The sequence below is a fragment of the Ranitomeya variabilis genome, chromosome 2 (genome assembly GCF_051348905.1).
Source record: "Ranitomeya variabilis isolate aRanVar5 chromosome 2, aRanVar5.hap1, whole genome shotgun sequence".
Taxonomy (NCBI): Eukaryota; Metazoa; Chordata; class Amphibia; order Anura; family Dendrobatidae; genus Ranitomeya; species Ranitomeya variabilis.
Genome location: NC_135233.1, coordinates 1022536170 through 1022561348, shown reverse-complemented (window position 1 = coordinate 1022561348; position 25179 = coordinate 1022536170). Strand labels below are relative to the sequence as shown.

At 44.7% G+C, this 25179-nt stretch overlaps 1 protein-coding gene across 3 annotated transcripts in view; it reads left to right on the top strand.

Moving 5' to 3' along the window:
• The window catches only part of SH3YL1 (SH3 and SYLF domain containing 1), a 121134-nt gene that overhangs the window by 21790 nt on the left and 74165 nt on the right, over nt 1-25179 (top strand). For all 3 annotated transcript variants that reach the window (XM_077291335.1, XM_077291334.1, XM_077291336.1), the window contains exons 2-4: nt 22484-22594; nt 24199-24312; nt 24410-24474. In XM_077291335.1, the coding sequence (XP_077147450.1) occupies nt 22484-22594; nt 24199-24312; nt 24410-24474 (290 nt within the window). The remainder of the gene's footprint in view (nt 1-22483; nt 22595-24198; nt 24313-24409; nt 24475-25179) is intronic.

The window sequence follows — 25179 nt, the reverse complement described above, 5'->3', positions numbered from 1 at the left end:
TCAAGAAATTCTTGACCCTTCCTCAAGGTCCAGCTATCGTCTCGAATTACTACTCTTGTTTCCCTTTGGTCCAATCCAAACTTCTCCTCTCTGGTGTGCAAAATCCCAGAATTTCTACCGGTTACATCCTTTCTCCTCCTCTCGATTCCTAAAATTTATCATTTAGAAAACTGAACTCCTCATCTTTCCTCCATCTGATTCAACCGTCCCATCAGACTCCTCCGTTACAATTAATGACTCCAAATTTTCCATAGCCTCACAAGTCCGTTGCCTCAGTGTAACCTTTATGCTAGGACTAGATGGCGACTGTGGCCGCAACAACCATCGCATTACTGAGGTTCACTCGGTGCCGCTGCTACATCATGGCACATTAAAAGGAATGGAGTTGTATTGCACCTAAATTACGGTGACCGCGATAAGCAAGACGCATAAAGCCGGGCTTCATTGGGTTTTTTTTGTTACGTGTTGGTCTCGGTAGTGAAGGTGTAACTAACAATGCAACTTCAGTCACTTCTGAAACACCGCGATGTAGTAAGTCACTGAGTGAACGGTCGTGGTCAAAGCCGCCGTGTAGCCTTAGCTTTAGTTCTGCTCTGTTATTCAAACCACACATCCACGTCCTTGTTGCCTTCATTCTAAAAAAAAAAATATAAACCTTGAGGCAACAAAAATACCATGCCCTCACCTATTACAATTTCTTGCTGTGCGGCCTCTCCTCCTCTTAATGTATCCTTAAAAGGAATCTGTCACCAGGTTTTTTCCACCTAATCTGAGAGTAGCAAATTGTAGAGCTAGAGACCCCGATTCCAGTGATATGTCACTTACTGGCCTGTTAGCTGTAGTTTTGACCTCCTCCTGATAAAGAATAATAAAAAAATCAAAAAAATGGTAAACCTACATATTCATGAGCTCTGTATAACCCAGTCCCCACCAATGATTGTCAGCTTTGGGGATTAATCATGGAAAACATTATTTGTAAGTGAATATTACTGTATGATCAGACTACACTGGGTTTGTTTGTAGTCTGTTACCATGGAGAGGTAAAAATGAAATGATGGAGCATTTTTGATCAAGGCCTATTGCAAAGTTTTGCAGTTTTTGCACATTTTAGAGGCAATGGAGCAGCATAAAAAATGGTAAAGTGTGACCATAACCCTTTAAGTATTGTATCACAAAACACCGAACATCTCAAAATGCTTTAAGCTTTGGTTGATACTTTGGTTGATATCCCAGGGGGCTTGTTGTTACCCAGACGTATCTCTATCCACTTGAAATGGAAGGCAATGTATCGGACTCACCCGAAAACTACCATACAGGATTAGCATGTTATCTGCAGGTAGGAGCACAATCGTGATGAAAAACCTGTTCATCTAGTTTATCCAAATGTTATGTATGCCAAGAATGCTCCACAGAGGCACGACTGCACTCCCAGATCATCCAGAAGTGGGCTAGTACAGGTCCTTCTCAAAAAATTAGCATATAGTGTTAAATTTCATTATTTACCATAATGTAATGATTACAATTAAACTTTCATATATTATAGATTCATTATCCACCAACTGAAATTTGTCAGGTCTTTTATTGTTTTAATACTGATGATTTTGGCATACAACTCCTGATAACCCAAAAAACCTGTCTCAATAAATTAGCATATTTCACCCGACCAATCAAATAAAAGTGTTTTTTAATACCAAACAAAAAAACCATCAAATAATAATGTTCAGTTATGCACTCAATACTTGGTCGGGAATCCTTTGGCAGAAATGACTGGTTCAATGCGGCGTGGCATGGAGGCAATCAGCCTGTGACACTGCTGAGATGTTATGGAGGCCCAGGATGCTTCAATAGCGGCCTTAAGCTCATCCAGAGTGTTGGGTCTTGCGTCTCAACTTTCTCTTCACAATATCCCACAGATTCTCTATGGGATTCAGGTCAGGAGAGTTGGCAGGCCAATTGAGCACAGTAATACCATGGTCAGTAAACCATTTACCAGTGGTTTTGGCACTGTGAGCAGGTGCCAGGTCGTGCTGAAAAATGAAATCTTCATCTCCATAAAGCATTTCAGCCGATGGAAGCATGAAGTGCTCCAAAATCTCCTGATAGCTAGCTGCATTGACCCTGCCCTTGATGAAACACAGTGGACCAACACCAGCAGCTGACATGGCACCCCACACCATCACTGACTGTGGGTACTTGACACTGGACTTCAGGCATTTTGGCATTTCCTTCTCCCCAGTCTTCCTCCAGACTCTGGCACTTTGATTTCCGAATGACATGCAAAATTTGCTTTCATCAGAAAAAAGTACTTGGGACCACTTAGCAACAGTCCAGTGCTGCTTCTCTGTAGCCCAGGTCAGGCGCTTCTGCCGCTGTTTATGGTTCAAAAGTGGCTTTACCTGGGGAATGCGGCACCTGTAGCCCATTTCCTGCACACGCCTGTGCACGGTGGCTCTGGATGTTTCCACACCAGACTCAGTCCACTGCTTCCTCAGGTTCCCCAAGGTCTGGAATCGGTCCTTCTCCACAATCTTCCTCAGGGTCCGGTCACCTCTTCTCGTTGTACAGCGTTTTCTGCCACATTGTTTCCTTCCAACAGACTTACCATTGAGGTGCCTTGATACAGCACTCTGGGAACAGCCTATTTGTTGAGAAATTTCTTTCTGGGTCTTACCCTCTTGCTTGAGGGTGTCAATGATGGCCTTCTTGACATCTGTCAGGTCGCTAGTCTTACCCATGATGGGGGTTTTGAGTAATGAACCAGGCAGGGAGTTTTTAAAAGCCTCAGGTATCTTTTGCATGTGTTTAGAGTTAATTAGTTGATTCAGAAGATTAGGGTAATAGGTCATTTAGAGAACCTTTTCTTGATATGCTAATTTATTGAGACAGGTTTTTTGGGTTATCAGGAGTTGTATGCCAAAATCATCAGTATTAAAACAATAAAAGACCTGACAAATTTCAGTTGGTGGATAATGAATCTATAATATATGAAAGTTTAATTGTAATCATTACATTATGGTAAATAATGAAATTTAACACTATATGCTAATTTTTTGAGAAGGACCTGTATATCTACAATAAGGCTATGTGCCCATGTTCAGTATTTAGTCAGTACATTAGTATCTGTAAGCCAAAACCAGGAGCTGGACAATCCGAGGAAAAGTAGAATGGAAACACATGCACCACTTCTGGATTTATCACCCGCTCCTGGTTTTGAACGTGAATGTGGCCTAAAACAGATCATTATGAGGACTGACTTTTGAGACCCATGTAAGCTTTTGTTTCATCATGTTTATTAAGACATTACATAACACAGGTAAAAAAAAGATGAAGACTGAAGGCCTCAATCCACGAGCAACAATAGCAAAATAACCTACATAAGGAACGATCAGACTATGTGTCAGAACATTATGAAATGGTAAAAATGACAAATAGGTCCATGTCTCTGGATTTAACTTGGCCATATGAGAGTAGATAACCGCCTCGTCACGCTTCCTACTCCAGCCCTGCCAGAGTAAGATTTGGCGGTGCATCGAAAGCTCCCACCGCTCGTCACCCCAGTCTAATACCAGCTTCTCCCACTTCATCGGAGCTGAGCGAAAATGGGTTCAGAATACCAAAAATCGCATAATTTTAGCACAACCACTAGTAGCGCCAAAATTTCACATTTCAAAGCTTTTTGCTCCAGAATGCTGGCCTGAAAGCTTTGAATCTGTCTCATACTATGGGTATGAAATTCACTTAGTTTTGCCCAACCCCTTTAATATAAATGCTCAAAACACAGGTCACGATACAGGGAAACTTCCAATAGGAGTACAATGCAGAAGTAAAGGTGACCAAGAAATGAAAAGGGTGGGAGGGGAGAAAAGGGAAGTCCTGAGAAAGCGTTTCACCTGTATCCAGCTCCAGATGAGGGAACAACAACAAATTCATCCTTTCAACTGGGGACAGAAAATTCCAATTTTCCTATCGCCACGACAGCACTCCTACGAGAGAGGGGATCCGCCCTCCATCCGGACAGGAACCTACAGGATTTAAAGGGGCGGTCCCCCTCACCACTCCAGTTGGGGTTCCTGTCCGGACGGCGGGAGCCTGCAGGAGAACTCACCCGAGTCCACCATGCCTCTGCGCAGTATCTTTAAGGAACGGCAGAATCGGGGGCCCGGAAGCAGCGACGGGGGGTGTCCTGCGTGCAGACTCCCCCTCGTCTGGCTATGCGGAGCGCGTCCCAGGAGTCGGGCAGTGCCGTCCTGGTCCGCTGTTTGGCGCGGGTTCAGTGTTCTCACCGGCGCTGGTGAACCCGGAAGTAGTTCTTACACTTCCGGGGTAAGCCGGGGAGGAGCGCTGCAGCGTTATGAAAAGAGCGGCGGCTGTGGAATGAAGCGTGCAGCAATGTCCTCAGTAGGGGACGCCGAGCACCCTCAGGGAGAGGGACCGGAGCAGCGCAGCAAGAGCGGTAGCCGCTCAAGAAGCAGCAGCAGCGTGGTACGGGGGCAGCAGCGTGCGAGCGCCCCAGCGTCACAGGTGGATCCTTCTCCAAAACCGGTATTCACAGATTCAGCCTTATGGTGAGTGTTAACAATGCTCCTGATGCTGATATGGTCCGTTATTTTTGCGCTTTGTTTTAGGGGAAAAAATCATCTAAATCTAAGCACAAGCAATGTGCTTTATGCACGACTCCAATGCCTGACAGTTATGCTAAAAGGCTTTGCCAGGCGTGCATCTGTCAGACCTTAGAAGAGGAAGCTCCCCTTCGATCATCAGACCTTAGAGCGGTCATCAGGGAAGAAATAAGCTATTCCCTTAGAGGCAGCCGCCATGAAATGCCGAGCAGGGACATATCTCCGGGATCTAGTCCGTCCCTGCAAGAAGGTGAATGTTCCCGCTCCTTATCACCATCCTCCTCAGAGGAAGAGGGAAGGCCATGTTTTTCAGTGGATAACATGGATATGTTAGTGAAAGGAGTCCGAGCAACCATGGGTGTTGCAGAGAACAGGGAACCAAGATCTGCACAAGACATAATGTTTGTGGGCTTGTGTCAGAAGAGTCGTAAGACATTCCCGGTAGTGGATACAGTTAAGACCCTTATAAAACGGGAGTGGGATAAACAGGACAAAGGTTTCCTGCCGTCATCAGCAAAAAGAAGGTATCCCTTTGACGATAGTGATCTGACAGAGTGGATGAAAGTCCCAAAAGTGGACGCAGCGGTGGCCTCTACATCTAAGGCCGGTGCCCTGCCGCTGGAGGATGTAGGCCTTCTGAAAGATCCGTCAGATAGGAAAGCGGACATGTTTTTGAAGAAGGTGTGGGAATCATCTGCTGGTGCATTCAAACCGGCGATCTCTAGTACCTGTACGGCTAGATCCGTCATGGTTTGGGTAACCCAGCTGGAGGAACAGCTGAAATCCAAAGTGCCCAGAGACAAAATGCTGAACTCTCTATCACAAATACGAGAACTGGTGGCGTATTTAGCGGATGCATCTGTGGATTCTCTAAAATTAGCAGCTAGATCAGCAGGTCTCTCAAACGCTGCTCGCCGAGCCCTATGGCTTAAGACCTGGAAGGGGGATGCCCAGGCGAGAGCTAAACTGTGTACAATTCCGTGTAGGGGTGAGTACCTGTTTGGCCCGGTATTGGATGACATCCTGGCTAAAGCTGAGGATAGGAAAAAGGGTTTTCCTAAAACATTTAATCCTACCTTTAGGAATACCTTCAGGAGACGCTTCCAATACCGATGACCTTACCAGAACCGAGACTGGGAACCAACAGACCCGAAGAAGAAAGGTTCGGACTTTAATGCCTCATCATCTTCATCAAGAAGAAGAAGAAATTATCGTTGATAGTGACCTCCCAGTAGGGGGCAGGTTAAAACACTACTATGCTCAGTGGGCCAAAATATCATCGAGCAATTGGGTTCTGGGTATTATTAGATCGGGGTTAAAATTAGAATTTCGGGAAAAACCTTCTGATTTTTATATCTTGACTACCCCTGATTCCTTAGACCAACAAAAGGCCCTTGAACAAGAGGTTCAGATGTTAAGAAGGAAAAAACTTATAGTAGAGGTTCCAAAACATCAGCAGGGGAAAGGGTTCTATTCCCCTTTATTTTTAATCTCCAAACCAGATGGATCCTTTCGAACCATCATAAATTTACGGAAATTGAACAAGCATCTACAATATCATGCTTTTAAGATGGAAGCTATTAAAACGGCGACTAAACTTCTTTTTCCCAGATGTTATATGACAGTCCTGGATTTAAAGGATTCGTATTACCATCTGCCCATTCACCAGGATCATCAACAATTCCTCAGAATGGCGGTGCGCTTAAACGACCAGGTCAGACACTTTCAGTTTACTGCAATGCCATTTGGTCTATCTATGGCGCCGAGAGTGTTTACTAAGGTCATTGCGGAAGTAATGGCCTATGTCAGAGAACACGATATGTTAATTATACCCTACTTGGATGACTTCCTGGTAGTGGGAAATTCGTTTTTTCAGTGTAGGAGTCGCCTAAATCATGTAATATCTTCCTTACAGGACTTGGGTTGGCTAGTCAATTTGGAAAAGTCAAGATTGGAACCATCATCATGGCTAAACATGGGACATTTAGGAAAAGGAGAAAGCTGGAATATAGTACCAGACATCACGGTCACAACCGATGCCAGTCCGATAGGATGGGGAGCTCACATAGGAGATGTTTGGACTCAAGGGCAATGGTCTCTCTTAGAGGCTCAAGAGTCCTCGAATTGGAAAGAGCTTTCGGCAGTAAAAAAGGCCCTACTCAGGTTGCTACCATCTCTGTAGGATTCACATGTAAGAGTCCAGTCAGACAACACAACAGTAGTGGCGTATCTCAACCATCAAGGAGGTACAAGATCAAGATCCCTAATGAACACCTCCACAGACATATTCAACATAGCCGAAGCTCACTTTCGCTCTCTGTCGGCCATTCACATTCGGGGAGAGCTCAACACAGAGACAGATTACCTCAGCCGTCATTCTCTACGTCAGGGAGAATGGGTTCTAAGTCGACGGGTGTTCAAACAGATAGTAGATCTATGGGGGTTGCCTGTTATAGACCTATTTGCAACGAGAGAGAACAGACAGACCAGAAAGTTTGCTTCGCTTCGGGTGGCGGACAAACCCTGTGTAATAGACTCCCTTCAGATTCACTGGGATTTCCCTCTGGCATATGCATTTCCCCCGATGTGTCTGATCCCTATAGTCCTCACAAAGATCAGGGAGGAGAGGGCGAGAGTGATCCTGATTGCCCCCTTCTGGCCCAGGAGGGCATGGTTCTCGTTACTCAGAGCAATGTCTGTGACCAACCCCTGGGTATTGCCAGTCAGTCCGGAGCTTCTTTCTCAGGGTCCATTCCGTTACCCCAATGTGGAATCCCTGCATCTGACGGCGTGGAATTTGAGAGGGAGTTATTGAGGAGAAGAGGGTTTTCAGAGGCTCTCATATCTACTCTGTTAAACAGCCGGAAAGAAGTTACTACTAAGATCTATGCTAAAACTTGGAAAAAGTTCCTTGCCTTCTACCAACATCCCTTTTCAGGCAAGGTTCCGATTCCGGCTATTCTGGAGTTTTTACAGAAAGGCCGAGAATTGGGCTTGGCGGTAAATACCCTTAGAGTCCAAATTTCGGCCTTGGGGGCATTATATAACAGTGATGTGGCAGGAAATAGATGGGTGTCTAGATTTATTAAGGCCACTGAACGTAGTAATCCAGTGTATGTGCCTAGTCTGCCACCATGGGATTTAAGTTTGGTTTTAGACGCTTTAACCGAACCCCCCTTTGAACCAATAGATTCGGTCTCCATTAAATATTTAACTTTAAAGACAGCCCTCCTAGTAGCCCTAACTTCTGCTAGGAGAGTGAGTGATTTACAGGCTTTATCGATAGATCCTCCTTATTTAATGGTCTTTCAGGATAAGATCGTGTTAAAACCAGATCCAGCATATCTACCAAAAGTAGCTTCCAAATTTCATAGAAGTCAGGAAATAGTGTTACCATCTTTCTGTGACAATCCAGGTTCAGCTGAGGAGCAGAAATGTCATATGCTAGACGTTAGAAGAACACTGTTAGAATACCTGCACAAAACAGAGCCAGGAAGGCAGAGTAGGGCTCTGTTTGTTTCCTTTCAGAATCCAAGGAAAGGGGCGAGTGTAACAAAAGCGTCTATCGCCAGATGGATAAGAGATGCCATATATCTTGCTTATAATGCCAAAGGCCAGATACCACCAGACGGCATCAGAGCCCACTCTACTCGAGCCATGGCCTCATCCTGGGCGGAAAGAGCAGACGTCTCCATAGACGTAATATGTAAAGCGGCAACGTGGTCATCTCCTTCCCCCTTTTATAGACATTACCGTCTTGACCTATCATCAGAGGCCAACTTAGTTTTTGGCCGTTCAGTACTTAGTGCTGTAGTCCCTCCCAGGTGATTGATCTTTGAAAATCTCTCGTAGGGGTGCTGTCGTGGCGATAGGAAAACCGGTTTTTACGTACCGGTAATAGGATTTTACAGAGTCCACGACAGCACCCGCACATTCCCCCCCGTAGTTAATCACTGGATTCCTGCACTCTATTGGAAGGTGTGCCATTAGTTATCACTCTTTAGAGGTGATGGTATTTAGTAATGTTTATGTACTAACTCAATGGGCGGTGTCCCTTATACTCTGAAACACAAACTGGAGTGGTGAGGGGGACCGCCCCTTTAAATCCTGTAGGTTCCTGTCCGGATGGAGGGCGGATCCCCTCTCTCGTAGGGGTGCTGTCGTGGACTCTGTAAAATCCTATTACCGGTACGTAATAACCGGTTTTCTGAGTATTGGATCCAGGGTAGCCAGGTCTGTTCAAACACAATGGCCTTCCTTATCTCGCAAAACTACTAGAAAGCTTCTCGTTAACGATAATTCCTCATCATTTTTCTTTTACTCAGTCTGATTGTGGGATGGCAAATTGCTTCTTATATTGTTCCTCAGTCTAGGGGTCCCTAGCTATCCCTGTCCCCAGGGGAAATCCTGGGTTTCGTTCCTCACTATGCTCCTGAGTAGCACTAGTCTGTAAAGGGAATGGGGAAAACATAAATGTTCCGTTTGCCCATTAGACTGAGGGTGAAACGCCAAAGAATGCGATAGCTCAATTCCTAACCGAGCACAAAAAGCTCTCCAGAATTTAGCAATATATTGAGTTCCTCTATCTGAGACAAAATTAGAAGGAACAACGTGGAGTTTAACAATCTCCTCAACAAGCACCTGAGCTAAAGTTTTGGCATTTGTTAAAGACGGCAAGGCGATATAATAGGTTTTCTAAAATGACGTATCGCCAAAATTACCAGCAGAAGTGGGCAAATCCGTTATAAAATACATAGAAATGTCTGTCCATGGTTGACTGGGAATACTCAAAGGCTGCAAATATCCAGAAAACCGGGTATGAGAGGCCCTAGAAGCGCATAGGCCACCGGATCTTAGGCCACCGAAAGCAACGCAATATGAGGTCAAGCATTCTTTTAGCCCCAGGATGACCAGTGAATACCGAATCGTGATGTACCGTATTTTTCGGACTATAAGACGCACCGGACCATAAGACGCACCCCAAATTTGGGGTGAAAATTGCAGAAAAAAAGATTTTTTTATAAGATGGGGGTCCGTCTTATTGTCCGAATTTACAGTATCTTACCTGAGGGCTGGCGGTGGCAGAGCAGAGTCACAGGAGGCATGGTGTCGGCAGAGGTGGGGTGATGCGGTACGGCGTGCCCCTGAGCAGGGTCCCGTCCTGACGCCATGGCCTGATGTGCTGGGATGAGGAGGCGCTGGGATGAGGAGGCGCTGGGATGAGGAGGCGCTGGAATGAGGAGGTATAGTGTAAGAGGGGTCCCTTTCCCCGGTGAGGTGATGCAGCAGCCCGGTAATGCAGCAGAGCCGGGTGAATCCTGTTATTAATAACATCAAACTTAGATGCCGCGCTACAAGGGGATGCTACTACTTCGTAGAGCAACACAAATAATGCAATAAACAAATCCTAAGGTGAGTTACCTTGTGGCCGTCACTGATGTGTCCCCGTAAGGCAGTGGGCTATTGTAATAACTGTGTTCTCCGTGCTGATGAGAGCAACGTTCCTCAGACAACACAGACAAGGGAGCGTCCTCCCAGTCTGTAGAAACCCCTGCGCGCACGCTGCTGATAGTGCCGGCACAGTTATCACAGTAGCCCACTGCCTTACGGGGACACATCAGTGACGGCCACAAGGTAACTCACCTTAGGATTTGTTTATTGCATTATTTGTGTTGCTCTACGAAGTAGTAGCATACCCTTGTAGCGCGGCATCTAAGTTTGATGTTATTAGTCTTTATTCAGAAATAGCAGGTGTACACACACCACCTGCATAGGTGCCTGCAGCTTGGGGGGGGGGGGGGGGCACAGTCTCACTTTAGCGCCGGTGTTCATTCTGAGTATCTGAATCCTGTTATCACCGGTGGTGGCGGCCATCTTGCGGAGGCCGCGAGTGCGCAGATGGAGCCTCTGCTGCCCGGGGCTTCAGGAAAATGGCCACCGTGATCCCCATCTGCGCACGCGCGGCATCCCGCGGCCATTTTCCTGAAGCCCCGGGCTGCAGAGGCTCCATCTGCGCACGCGCGGCCTCCGCAAGATGGCCGCCACCACCGGTAATAACAGGATTCACCCGGCTCTGCTGCATTACCGGGCTGCTGCATCACCTTACCGGGGAAAGGGACCCCTCTCACTGCGCCTCCTCATCTCCGCACGCCTGCCGCCGCACCTCTGCCACCGCACCTCTGCCACCGCACCTCTGCCGGAACGGGTAAGCCTGCATTTCGACTATTAGACGCACCCCCCATTTTCCCCCCTTTTTTGGGGGGGGAAAAAGTGCGTCTAATAGTCCGAAAAATACGGTACCTCCAAGATTTTAAGACGCAGATTGAGGTAAAGAAATGATTTGTCCTTCAGAGCCCCAGGCTGCATGTTACATTGAGTCTTTGTGATCTGAGACTCAAAAGCGGTACAAAGCACCAACATCAACACTCCCTTCTGAAGGATAGGCACAGGTTCTTCACAGGATTCCTCCAAGTAATACTCCTAGACAAAGCATCAGCCTTAATGTTTTTAGAACCATGTCGAAAGGTAACAAAAAATGTTAAACCTATTGAAAAACCACGACCAACGAGTTTGTCTCGGCGTAAGTAATTTTTCAGACTCAAAGTTGAGGAGATTCTTATGGTCTGTAGTCACTGTAACAGTGGATAAATCCTCCCAAAAAGGTTGCCACTTCTCAAAAGCTAGTTTAATCGCGAATTGTTCCCTATTCTCCATATCATAATTGCATTCAGCCGACAAGAGTTTCTTAGAGGAAAAAGGCGCATGGACGCAGCTTGCCAAGAGCCGGACCCTGAGATGATACCGCTCCTACACCCACTTCAGAGACATCCAGCTCTTCAGTAAAGGGCTGAGACACATCAGGCTGTATTAACCCCTTAGTGACAGAGCCAATTTGGTACTTAATGACCGAGCCAATTTTTACAATTCTGACCAGTGTCACTTTAAGAGGTTATAACTCTGGAACGCTTTATCGGATCCCGCTGATTCTGAGATTGTTTTTTCGTGACATATTGTACTTCAAGTTAGTGGTAACATTTCTTCGATATTACTTGCGATTATTTATGAAAAAAATGGAAATATGGCGCAAATTTTTAAAATTTTGCAATTTTCAAACTTTGTATTTTTATGCCCTTAAATCAGAGAGATATGTCACAAAAAATAGTTAATAAATAACATTTCCCACATGTCTACTTTACATCAGCACAATTTTGGAAACCATTTTTTTTTTTTGTTAGGGAGTTATAAGGGTTAAAAGTTGACCAGCAATTTCTCATTTTTACAACACCATGTTTTTTTAGGGACCACATCACCTTTGAAGTCATTTTGAGGGGTCTATGATAGAAAATAACCAAGTGTGACACTATTCTAAAAACTGCACCCCTCAAGCTGCTCAAAACCACATTCAAGAAGTTTATTAACCCTTTACGTACTTCACAGGAACTGGAAGAAAAAAATGAACATTTAACTTTTTTTTGCAAACATTTTACTTCAGAACCATTTTTTTTAATTTTCACAAGTGCAAAAACAGAAATTTAACCACAAATTTTGTTGTGCAATTTTTCCTGAGTACGCCGATACCCCATATGTGGAGGTAAACCACTGTTTGGGCGCACCGCAGAGCTTGGAAGTGAAGGAGCACCGTTTGACTGTTTCAATGCAGAATTGGCTGGAATTGAGATCGGACGCCATGTCGCGTTTGGAGAGCCCCTAATGTGCCTAAACAGTGGAAACCCCCCCACAAGTGACACCATTTTGGAAACTAGACCCCTTAAGGAACTTATCTAGATGTGTGGTGAGAACTTTGAACCCCCAAGTGCTTCACAGAAGTTTATAACGTAGAGCCGTGAAAATAAAAAATCGCATTTGTTTTCACAAAAATGATTTTTTCGCCCACAAATTCTTATTTTCACAAGGGTAACAGGAGAAATTAAACCACAAAAGTTGTTGTGCAATTTCTCCTGAGTACGTCGATACCCCATATGTGGGGGTAAACCACTGTTTGGGCGCACCGCAGAGCTTGGAAGAGAAGGAGTGTCGTTTTACTTTTTCAATGTAAAATTGGCTGGAATTGAGATCGGACGCCATGTCACGTTTGGAGAGCCGCTGATGTGCCTAAACAGTGGAGACCCCCCACAAATGACACCGTTTTGGAAACTAGACCCCTTAAGGAACTTATCTAGATGTGTGGTGAGCACTTTAAACCCCCAGGTGCTTCACAGAAGTTTATAACGTAGAGCCGTGAAAATAAAAAAATCGCATTTTTTCTACAAAAATGATCTTTTTGCCTCCAAATTTTTATTTTACCAAGGGTAACAGGAGAAAATGGACCCCAGAAGCTGTTGTACAATTTGTCTTGTGTACGCCGACACCCCATATGTGGGGGTAAACCACTGTTTGGGCGCATGGCTGAGCTCGGAAGCAAAGGAGCGCCATTTGACTTTTCAATGCAAAATTGACTGGAATTGAGATCGGACGCCATGTCGCGTTTGGAGAGCCCCTGATGTGCCTAAACAGTAGAAACCCCCCAAAAGTGACCCCATTTTGGAAACTAGACCCCCCATGGAATTTATCTAGATGTGTAGTGAGAACTTTGAATGCCCACGTGCATCACAGAAGTTTATAATGCAGAGTCGTGAAAATAAAAAATAATTTTTTTTAACAATAATGATTTTTTAGCCCCCAAGTTTTTATTTTCACAAAGGTAACAAGAGAAATTGGACCCCAAAAGTTGTTGTCCAATTTGTCCTGAGTATGCTGGTACCCCATATGTGGGGGTAAACCACTGTTTGGGCGCACGGCAGAGCTCGGAAGGGAAGGAGCGCCATTTTGGAATGCAGACTTTGATAGAATTGTCTGCGGGCGTTATGTTGCGTTTGCAGAGCCCCTGATGTACCTAAACAGTAGAAACCCCCCACAAGTGACCAAATTTTGGAAACTAGACCCCCTAAGGAACTTATCTAGATATGTGGTGAGAACTTTGAATGCTCAAGTGCTTCACAGAAGTTTATAATGCAGAGTAGCGAAAATAAAAAAATATTTATTTTTCCCACAAAAAAGATTTTTAGCCCCCAAGTTTTTATTTTCACAAGGGTAACAGGAGAAATTGGACCCCAAAAGTTGTTGTCCAATTTATCCCGAGTACGCTGATGCCCCATATGTGGGGGTAAACCACTGTTTGGGCGCACGGCAGAGCTCAGAAGGGAGGGAGCACCATTTGACTTTTTTAGCGCAAAATTGGCTGTCGTGTTTGGAGACCCCCTGATGTACCTAAACAGTGGAAACCCCCAAATTATAACTCCAACCCTAACTTCAACACACCCCTAACCCTAATCTCAACCCGATCCATAATCCTAATCACAACCCTAACGATAATCACAACCGTAACCCCAAAACAGCCCTAATCTCAACCCTAACCATAACCCTAATCAAAACCCTAAATCCAACACACCCCTAACCCTAATCCCAACCCTAACCCTAATCCCAAACGTAACCCTAATCCAAACCCTAACCCTAATCCCAACCCTAACCCTAACTTTAGCCCCAACCCTAACCATAACTTTAGCCCAGTCGTCACAAAAGTTCAATGTAACCTTTTTTTTTTGTACGTCGCGTCCGCCATTTCCGCGCATGCGTGGCCGTAACTCTGCCCCCTCCTCCCCAGGACATAGACTGGGCAGCGGATGCGTTGAAAAACTGCATCCGCTGCCCACGTTGTGCACAATTTTCACAACGTGCGTCAGTACGTCGGGCCGACGCATTGCGACCGCCCCGTACCGACGCAAGTGTGAAAAAAGCCTAAGGCTACTTTCACACTAGCGTCGTCCTCGGCCCATCGCAGTGTGTCGGGCCGACGTACCGACGCTAGCGTTGTAAGCGCCGCACAACGGGTGCAGCGGATGCTGTTTTTTCAACGCATCCGCTGCCCCATTGTGAGGTGCGGGGAGGCGGGGGCGGAGTTCCGGCCGCGCATGCGCGGTCGGAAATGGCGGACACGTCGCACAAAAATGTTACATGTAGCTTTTTTTGTGCCGACGGTCCGCCAAAGCACGACGCATCCGTCGCACGACGGATGCGACGTGTGGCAATCCGTCGCAATGCATTGCTAATGCAAGCCAATGGAGAAAAAACGCATCCTGCAAGCACTTTTGCAGGATGCATTTTTTTTCTCCAACGACGCATTGCGACGGAAGCCAAAAAACGCTAGTGTGAAAGTAGAAACCCCCCGAATCATGTTCTCTGGGGTCTCGGCTACCCTCGGCAACCGAGACCCAGAGAAAATCCGACTCTGGGGGGCGCTATTCACTTTTTCCACAGCGCCGTTAATTAACGGCGCTGTGGTTTAAGTACCCTTAGCGGCCGCCGTTAAAAGGCGTATCGGCGGTCGTTAAGGGGTTAATACAGGAGCCAACGAAAATGATTCTTTAGGCCATGTTCACACTTTGCGGGTTTTACCGCGGATCCGCAGCGATTTTGATGCTGCGGGTCCGCAGCAGTTTTCATAGCGTTTACATTTACGGTACATCTAAACCCTGTGGAAACAGCAATCCGCTGTGCACATGCTGCGGGAAGTAAGCGGATCATGTGCAGATGGTACCGGGGTGGAGGAGAGGAGACTCTCCTCCAGGCCCTGGGAACCATATTTGTGTTAAAAAAAAAAAAAATAAATTAAAATAAAAAATTATATACTCACCTCTCAGCGCTGCATGCGGCTGTCCGGTATCAGGGTTGGTGTGCGAGCAGGGCCTGCGGTGACGTCGCGGTCACATGACCGTGACGTCGCGGTCACATGACCGTGACGTCGCGGTCACATGACCGTGACGTCACGAAGGTCCTTCTCGCACAGCATCTTTGGAACCGGACCGCCGCGTGCAGCGCCGAGGAGATCGGGACGTCAGAGGGTGAGTATAAACCATGTTTTATTATTTTTAACATTACTATTAATGCTGCATATGCAGCATCAATAGTATAGGAGTAAACCCGCAGCGGAAAGCGCAAAAACAAACCGCGATAAATCTGCAGGGATAACCGCAGCGGTTTTGCCCTGCAGATTTATCAAATCCGCTGCGGGAGAACCCGCAGAGGACGCCGCAAAGTGTGCACAAGACTGTTAAATGTGTACAAAACCTTTTTCTTGGTCATGTCAATAAGAGGTCGAGCTATGGCAGAAGAGTTTTTAATACATTTTCTGTAATATTTTGCAAGACCCAATAAAACGTTGTACCTTAAAGTCACCAGGATGGTCCCATTTTAATATAGCTGTAATTTATTGGGATCCATCCAAAAACCCGTAGCAGAGATTACATAACCCAAGAAAGGAAGTTCCTGCACATCGAACATGCATTTCTTGAGTTTAGTATGTAATATATTCTCTGAGAATACACAGTACCTGCCCGATATGTTCAATATGACACTCGTAATTCCATGAGTATATGAGAATGTCCTATAGGTAAATAATTCCAAATCTCCCTAAAAGCTAAGTAAAAACATCCTTAACGAAATGTTGGACTATCACAGATGCGTTGTTAAGACCGAAAGGCATTACAAGGTTTTCAAAATGCCCCTCTAGTGTGTTAAAGGCTGTTTTCCACTCCTTCCCTCCCCCCAATTTGACCTGGATAATATTATATGCTCCCCCTAAGGTCAAGTCAGAGAACCATTTAGCACCAGCAATCTGATTTCAGAGGTTAGGAATGAGTGGTAGAGGATACAGATACCGAACAGTTATTTGATTGAGCTCCCGGAAGTCCAGACATGGCCGTAAATTACCTTATGGGGGCATCACAACACAGAACCAGACCCCAATCAGAGGACAATAAAACATTCACTCCTTATCTATGAACTGTTCCAATATTTATGGCCACAACTGTTTATCACTCTCCCATAATGATAATTCGGCTTCATGTCACTTGTCTTATCTATGGCATTATTTCTTTCTGGGTTGTGTTTATGTATGGATATGTGATTCTTCAGATTTTGCATTATTCTATGCCTGATGAAGAGACCTGAATAGTCTGGAAAGCTTGCAATTTTTTACCTTTTAATGGCTAACTGAAAAGATGGTATCAACCACTGAGGACTCTCAATTCTACATATTTTTCACCCTCCATTGGCATTTTTCATGTTTTGCTTCCTCCCAACCTGGAATTTCGATTTGTTTGTTTGTTTTTTAGGGGTTGTATTAATTCATGTAAAGAACATGCCTACAACTGAACATTTTTTTTTTTTTTTCTTTTTATTGTGAAATAAATAGGACAAAATTGCCGAAAACTTTTTTTGTGCATAACTATTCACCCCCTAAAGTGAGTACTTTGTAGACCCTCCTTTTGCAACAATTACAGCTGAAAGTCACCTTCGATAAGTCTTTATCAGCTTTCCACATCTTGCCCCTGGGTGTTTTGCCCATTCTTCAAGGTAAAACTGCTCCAGCTTCTTCAAGTTAGATGGCTTCTTTTGGTGAACAGCAATCTTCAAGTCTTACTACAGATTCTCAATTAGATTAAGGTCTGGGCTTTGACTAGGCCACTACAAAACATTTACACTTTTCCCCTTAAACCCCTCAAGTGTTGCTTTAGATCATTGTCTTGTTGGAAGGTGAACTTCTGTTGCAGTGTCAAATCACTAACAAACTGAAACAGGTTTTGCTCTAGAATGTCCCTGTATTTCTCACATGAATCTTCCCCTCGACTCAGACCACTTTCCCTGTCACTGCTTCCTGAAAAACATCCACACATCATAATGCTACCACCACCATGGTTCACTGTTGGGATGGTGTTCTTGGGGAGATGAGCTGTGTTGGTTTGGCACCATACATAATGTTTAGCTTGGTGGCCAAAAAGTTCAACTTTTCTCATCTGACTTGTACTTCTCTACAACTTTGTTAAAATGAAAAATTCTTATCGCTGCCTTTCCCCTAGGTTTGGTATTCAATAATCACACCTGCATACAGCTCTGATGGTTTTCATTGCTCTTAAGGTTTGTGAAAGGAGGAAAGGAAACATTTGAAAGCATAAGAGTCTAATCATGAATGGGTTAGGGGCTTGCAATTCTTATTGCTGCATTTTCTCCTTGTTAATCTGAATAGACCATATCACCATCGCTACGTCACAGAATAAGATGCATGTCTCCATGTTCTAAATGACTGCAGGAAATGGCCGTGAATGAGGAAGCACGATGAGATCACAAGCCGACACCGCTGTAATTGAGATTTTCGTACTAACTGATTTATATTCACAGTTGATAAAGTGTGTGCAGCCTGCAAACCGTGTGAGAACAATGACCGATCTCCATAACTAGTTTAAATAAAATCCAACTTTTGAATTCAATAATAATAAAAAGCTTAATCTTTCAAGAACTGTTCTTTATCCCCATATTTTTCTTATAAAGTCTCGTGGTCCTTTCATTTTGAGGATGATTAAACTTTTACACAATTGTGGTAATCAGACTTCTATATGATTGTGTCCAAAGGGGGTTATCTCAGAAAGTGGACCCCTTTTCACATTGATGAAGCCACAGTGATCAGGTTCTCCTATCCCCTAAAAAATAAAATGTCTGAATTGTGCCAGTGTACGTTCCTTATGAAGTGGCCGCATCATGAGAAATATAGTTTTACATGAGACAATTGGATAAATGCTCAAGTCTATCAGCGCAAGAGCTGATGATTGCAGGCGAGTCTCTGTGCTGTCCCTTTTGGAGAAATCGCCTCCATGAACTCCATAGGATGTTGTGTACTACGTCTTGCTACCCACCTCCAATAGGCGTATGCGACTGAAAATGATGCCAGACAGTACACCGTGACTCCATCTCCATCATAATGGTCAATAGCTCCTTTGGTGTGCGGCGCCCCAGGTTTATATATATATATATATATATATATATATATATATATATATATATATATATATATATATATATATAGGTAGTCTGTGGGGAAAGTTAGTTCCAGACAGGAGTTCTGGAGGGAGTTCCAGACCAAAGTATGAGGATTACAGAGGGTCAAAGGAGCTGTGCATGCCCTCAGAGCTGCAGCACCCAGACAGACATTGAAAGGCAGAACTGTATTGCAGCGAGCGTGAAGGAAGTCGAAGCAAAGGAGAGGATGCCAGAAGGGGACCAGCCACGCTCAAGCTGTCTCCTTCTAAGGCGCAACATCCCGGTAGCCGGAACACCGAGGGAGTAAGGACCTCTACGTCTTATTTCAGAGACCGGCAGGACAGCTAATTGCAGGTTACCTGTCCACACCTACACCCAGGAGGCACGGTGACACCTACAGAGCCGGGTTATCTAAGAGACCCTATAAGCAGGCTCAAGTCACCAGTCATACAGGGTTTTGTCATATCCTATATGGGGGACAGAGAGAACGGAACATCGCATCTGTGAGACCCTTATGTGAAGCCATAGGCAGTAAGGGACTACACCACCGCAGCGCAAGGGAAGGCTACTGATTTCCACCTGTACAAGGGGACTATGGACTTGCCTCCAAACCGACCGGACTCTGCCCTGTGATCTGGTGCCCTGGTCTGTGGATGCTGAAGTCTTCAGTAAAGGTAAAGAGACTGCAACCTTGTGTCCTCGTTCTTCACTGTGTCATCATTCACCATCTATACACCGGGAAGCCCTGGGGATACACCACCTGTGGGAAGGTATACCATCTAGCTGCCATAACATCACCCCAGAGGACCCCTTAAAGCATTGTCGGTAACCCTGACCAAATACCACAGGTGGCGTCACGAACATTCCCCTTAAAGACCTTTCCCTTTTACACGGACGTCCCAGGGCCACGGACCGGGTCAGCCACCGTGACATCCCCTTGTGAAGTACCAGACCTGGTACCGAGTACCCCACGGCCCTTGGGGGGCGATCCTGGTGCATACACCCAAATCACATTTTGCAGGAGTTCTGACATAAGCTACGATGAGCCAGTGAACATAAGTGGCCAACGCTATGTGAACCTAGCCTTGGGTAACCTCATGCACGGTCATGTAAAAGGAGTTGACCTTTCTTGGATGGTTCTTTGTTGCTAACGGAACCTTCTGTTCAGTTTGCGCTCTTACAGCTATATTTTACTCTTCCACAAGTTCCCTCTTCTGTCTGTGTTTCCGCCAGTGGTTCTTACTTTTTTTTTTTCAGTTGATTGAGGTGTGGCTTTTTTGTGATCTGAGTTGACATTTTTGTCAATACGATTTTGTTTAGATGCAACATTCTTATTGTTTCCTATTACATGCCGCAGTGATCGAAAAGCCAAAATCACTAAAGTCTGTACATTTCGATCTTTTTTTTTTTTTTTTTTTTTTTTCAATAACTTCTTGCTCCTATGAGTTCCTAACAAGAAAACATTTTGAAAGCATATTTAAAAATGTATCCTCGTCAAGAACTTATTTAACGACTGGTGACATTTTTTAATTTGACCTATGGCTACGTACTTATAAAGTACAGTGCCATATTTTGTAAAGGAGTTTGCCGATCATTGAGCCAGCAAAATGTTTGTTAGTCACCATGCAAATGGTAAAGTATTGACGTACTTGTCTTATAAACCTCCAAATTAAACAGTTAGTCAATTTGTCTCTGATAGACTCGTCTGCTGATTCACGGCCGCTCAATACCTTCTTCTCATCTGCAGCCAATCCTGGAGGTGAGCGTTCCTCCCTGCAGAGTAGTCACTAATCGCTGCATTCGGAACCTATAAATTCAGCAAATCCTCTGGACAGATATTAGTTGTCTGTTGCCTTCCACCTTGTCTCCTTCCTGAGCCGTAGCTGAATACCTAATGTACAATTATGGATATTTAGGTTACATGATTAAATCCTGTTCACAGCAGATGTAACTTATCGAAGAAAAAATTCCTGCCATGTGGCTCGTTGAATTCATTTGTTACCTCCAAACTGGGATTAGGATTAAATATCAATTGGATATTATTAAAGTGTAACTCCTGTTTTTTATGTCATTTCTAAAATTGGTGACCACTTAATCGTTTGCCATATGCGTCAGTGTCTTCTACCCACTGGGACAAGATCCAGTCCATGTACTGGTATATCTGGTCAATAATTCTTGCTAGTTCTGCTCCTCTAATCCCCAGCAATCAGCAAAGGAGTAGCTGTGCCCCAGGACACCTTTCCAGTTGGACCCTACTATATTAAACAACCCAAATAGGGTACATATTACTGATTGGAGAACCTCCTTTAATACAGACACCCAGCAGCACAAGGGAGTTTACTGCAGTGTTGCAACATGGGGTTGCCAGTTACTGTGAAAAGCTAGCTTTGTGCCCCATTATCCAGTAATAATGTCCCCTTGATTACCCCTGTTAGAAAGTATTAGTGCGGTTCCTCCAAAAGTTATAATGCCACATTGTGCCTATGCCACGATCTTTCCCCCTGCACACAGTGGATTGGCACAGGTAGCAGTGGCCTCATTGTGCTGCTTGTGCCCACGGTCTGCAGGACCGTCTGTATCGTTGTGATGATGCCACCAATACAGTTGATGGATAAAACCCATGAAAAAAAACTCAAAATGAACACATACCCTGTACCAAGTAAATAGTGATGGTACATGCAAATTACCAAGGTTACTTAGTTAACACTGTTTTAATGTAAAAGCCACCATGACAAGGTGGACCCAATCAGGAGGGTTCGATCTCTATCAGTAAAATCTCACCTTGTGTCAGCTGACCTCAATGTAAATAAGCGCAGAGCAGGACCTTGGCTCGAATCTTCAACCAACTGCCCCTGGGAAGCTGTGTAGATGGAATGCCAGGCTCAAAAAAGGGGGAGCCGTGCATCTGTGCAAAGTACAAGAAACTACATCAAAACCAAAGAAATCCCCGGCGCCTGCGCTGTAAGTTCGAAAGGCAGCGCAACTGTGCATGCCCGAAAAAAAAAAATAAAAAAATAACAGCGTAGGCAGCGGGGACGCTAATGAAGGAAGAGGAGGCGGCGCCTGGTGCACAGAGGCCATGATTGATGGCTGTGAGGCGTCTGGATTAGGGGGGAAAGACCTGCCCCCTTGGCGATTTCACAGGTATGAGGGACAAACTTAAAAAGCGATTATTGCAGCAGTGCCAGGGACCCGAACTAAAAGAGCCACCTTGTCAGAATGCAGCATTAGTGCTGCACAAGGTGGCTCTTTTAGTTACAAATGCCTGGGGGGGGGGGGGTGACAGGTTCCCTTTAACACTATTTGATCATAATAGTGTAAAAGCCATGCCGCCACCACAAGGTGTACCTGATTGGGATGGTCCTATCTCGTTCATATCTGCACTCTCCTGCAGATCTGGGGCATCGGCCAGAAGTCCAGGGCATGTGCACTGGTCCAGATCTTAAGCATTAGTGACTCTGCTGCTATTTTTTTTTTTTTTTCTATTTCCTCTGAAAGCCTGCTCCTTGGGGTAAAAGCCTCTATGCCCCCTGACACACCCCAGACTCCCACCATTAAATGTCACTATATACTGGAACGATTTAGCAATGCAGCAGAGGGATCTGCCATTACGGAGGCAAAAGCTTGAAGTGTTTTATATCTCAGCATATAGGGAAATTGTGACCATAAAACGTGCAAGGTGTCTGCCGAAATGTAAAAAGAAACTGGTTTCATATCAAACTTGCAGTAAAGGTATAACTAGTTATTGTGTAGTGTATGGTATCACATCTAGTAAATTCGGTCATGTCCTGAACTTTACAAGATGGAGGAGGGAAGTCGTCTTTGAGAAGTTTGTGACTGATTTGCTCAGTGGCATGTGTCTCTACGCTCTGGAGAAAGGGAGACGTTAAGGTACCTCTTCCTGTTACCTTCCCGGTGCGTATCGAAATGGCTAATGGCTTTCGATCTGCTTTGTGCTGTGTTACATCATTGTGTAATGTGTGTTCTATTCACAGTGAATAACCCCATCCCTTCCAACTTGAAGTCTGAAGCCAAAAAAGCCGCAAAAATTCTAAGAGAATTCACCGAAATCAGTTCCAGGTCTGGACCAGATAAGATTATCCCAGGTACGGGCTGTGCTTCGTTCCTTGTGAGACAACAATCTCCCTTCTTGCTCTTGCCCTCTACAGTCACTACATATTATATTAGATAAAATCTGCTTAACCACAAACTTATGGACGTCTGAAGCAAATACACCGCCCAGTGCAACACGACTACTAAGGCAAAGTAGATTATTAAAGGCGATTTTGCTGCACCATCTGAGAGCCTGATATAATGTAGAGAGACACTGATTCCAGTAATGTCTAGCTTATTGGCCTGATTCCTGCAGTTTTGCTAAAAATCCTTGTTTTATATGCTGCACATCTTGACGTTCTTCGAATGCTGATCTCTGTATAACCCCACCCACACCACTGATTGGCCGCTTTCTGTGTACACTGCATAGGCAGAAACCTGCCAATGAATGACAGGGCAGAGTTATATGGAGCTCAAGAATATGGAGTACTACATGGCAGCATGTTTACTAGTCCAGTTGTGATCGCCTGGTGATAAAATAAATAAATCACTTTTATCACAACTAAAGCAAACAGCTTGGTAAGTGACACGTGGCTGGAATCCGTATCTTTTTCTGCATTAACCTGCTCTCAGATTGGGTGGCAAAAAAACCTGGTGATAGATTCTCTTTTAAGGGCTCCCTCACACTGCTGTAAGATATGGCAGAGTACGATCCAATGTTTTACCAGACACAAAAAAAGAGAATGGACAGCACCTCCCAAAAAATCGTATATTGATCTAATGCCGCTAGGCAAAATTATATCATGGAATATGAATAAATATTCTGCTCAGAGTGTATGAAGCCCACTGCCACGTCACGGTGAACCTCGAAGCCCACTGCCACGTCACGGTGAACCTCAGGGAGTACTAACTTCTATCACCTTAAAAGAGCTGTGTTGTGCGCTATCCACCATCACAGCACCCATGCTGCAAGACCCCAGGACTATGATGGATTATCAGCAGAGTTCATCTCCTCCACCTCTCTTCATGAGGACCTTTGCCTGGATCCGAGCATGCCTATAAAATACTTCTATAGAAGTTAATAAGTCAGTCTATTTCTGGCTCATGTGGCTGCTATAAGACCTGTCTATAAATTCTGTTATCAGATGCTGAGGATAGATGGCAGGCCTCGCAATCATGTTCTATAATCAGAAAATAAAACAGATTAAAAAAAAGTCTCTCTACCTTGTTTTAATGATTAAAAATCCTATGGTATGGTGGTATATTCACTTTAACCCCTTCTTGACATCTGCCATGTTCATCTGTTGCAGCTTAACCACTAATGTGCCATTGACATTTAAGTGATTAGATCTTGGCGCTTTCTCGCCCATTAGTTCCCCTGTCACAAGATAAGTTACTCCTGGCGCCTTGGTGTGTACACATACGTGTAGGTGAAACAGACCTCTGAATGAGGCCTTCACGGAAATCGCCCCTACTTCTCAAATGTAAAAAAAAACTACCTTCCTAGAAACTACCCTACTTTTGCAAGATCCAATCTTTCTTCCTGTTCCCACATATTGTAACAAAACTGAGGGTATGTTCAAACTTTAAAGTTATGCTCCAAAAAGTTTGTTTTTTCTCACCTTTTACTACTTTCTGCATTCACTGTTCTTTGCAGCTCATGTCATTGCCAAAGCACAGGGCCTTGCTATTCTCTCTGTTATAAAAGCTGGCTTCTTGGTGACTGCTCGAGGGGGAAGTGGCATCGTACTCGCCCGCCTTCCAGATGGAAGTAAGTATTGCGCAGTTTCCTTTCTTAGATCATACCACTGGTTTGAAAATACGATTTCTTGCACCTCCCTTGTAAATTGCGCCTTTCCTTTCCTCAGGATGGTCCGCCCCATCTGCCATCGGCATAGCTGGACTTGGGGGTGGATTTGAAATTGGAATTGAAGTAAGTGTTGAAGTCATCACTTTAAACGTTTTCACGGGTGCAGATTTTTTATTTTTTATTATGTAAGTCTTACAATGACCTTTTTGTTTTATTTGATAGCGGTAGCCCTTTGTATCTTTATGGATGGCTCAGTGTCATGGCTTCTGTTTATAATAGACCCTAAACCTCAATGGAGGTTCCTGTTGATGACTGACAGCAGAACAACTTTTAGGCTTTGGCCTCCAAGTAATCTTAACTAGCTTTATATACAGTCTTCAAAATCTATTATTGTTTTGTAGCAATTTAAAGGTGTTTCTCCATGAATATAATAAAATGGACCTTTTCGAGGAATTCAAACAGCAGCCCATCATGTTGGGGCAGGCTGCAGTCTGAAGAAACACCGCTCCCGAGACCTGTCTTAACTGACAGAGGATCTGTATTGTAAGCCCAAATACCTTCTTGAGCTGAGAAGAATGGCTGTGACATCATAAGAAATAAATATTCTTAGTTTACTGAGCACGACCTCATGAGCAGTCAACTAGCCGAGAAGATCTTTCTTCTGTCACAGCTCCGATATGTGTTTATAATACAGCTCTGTCATTTGAGGCACAGATCCTGGGAGCTGTGTTTTCTTCAGACGGCAGCCCATCCTGACAAGTGACTAGAACGAGCTTCCATATGAATTACTTGACAGGGGCTATTTTATTGCATTCTTGGAGAACGCCT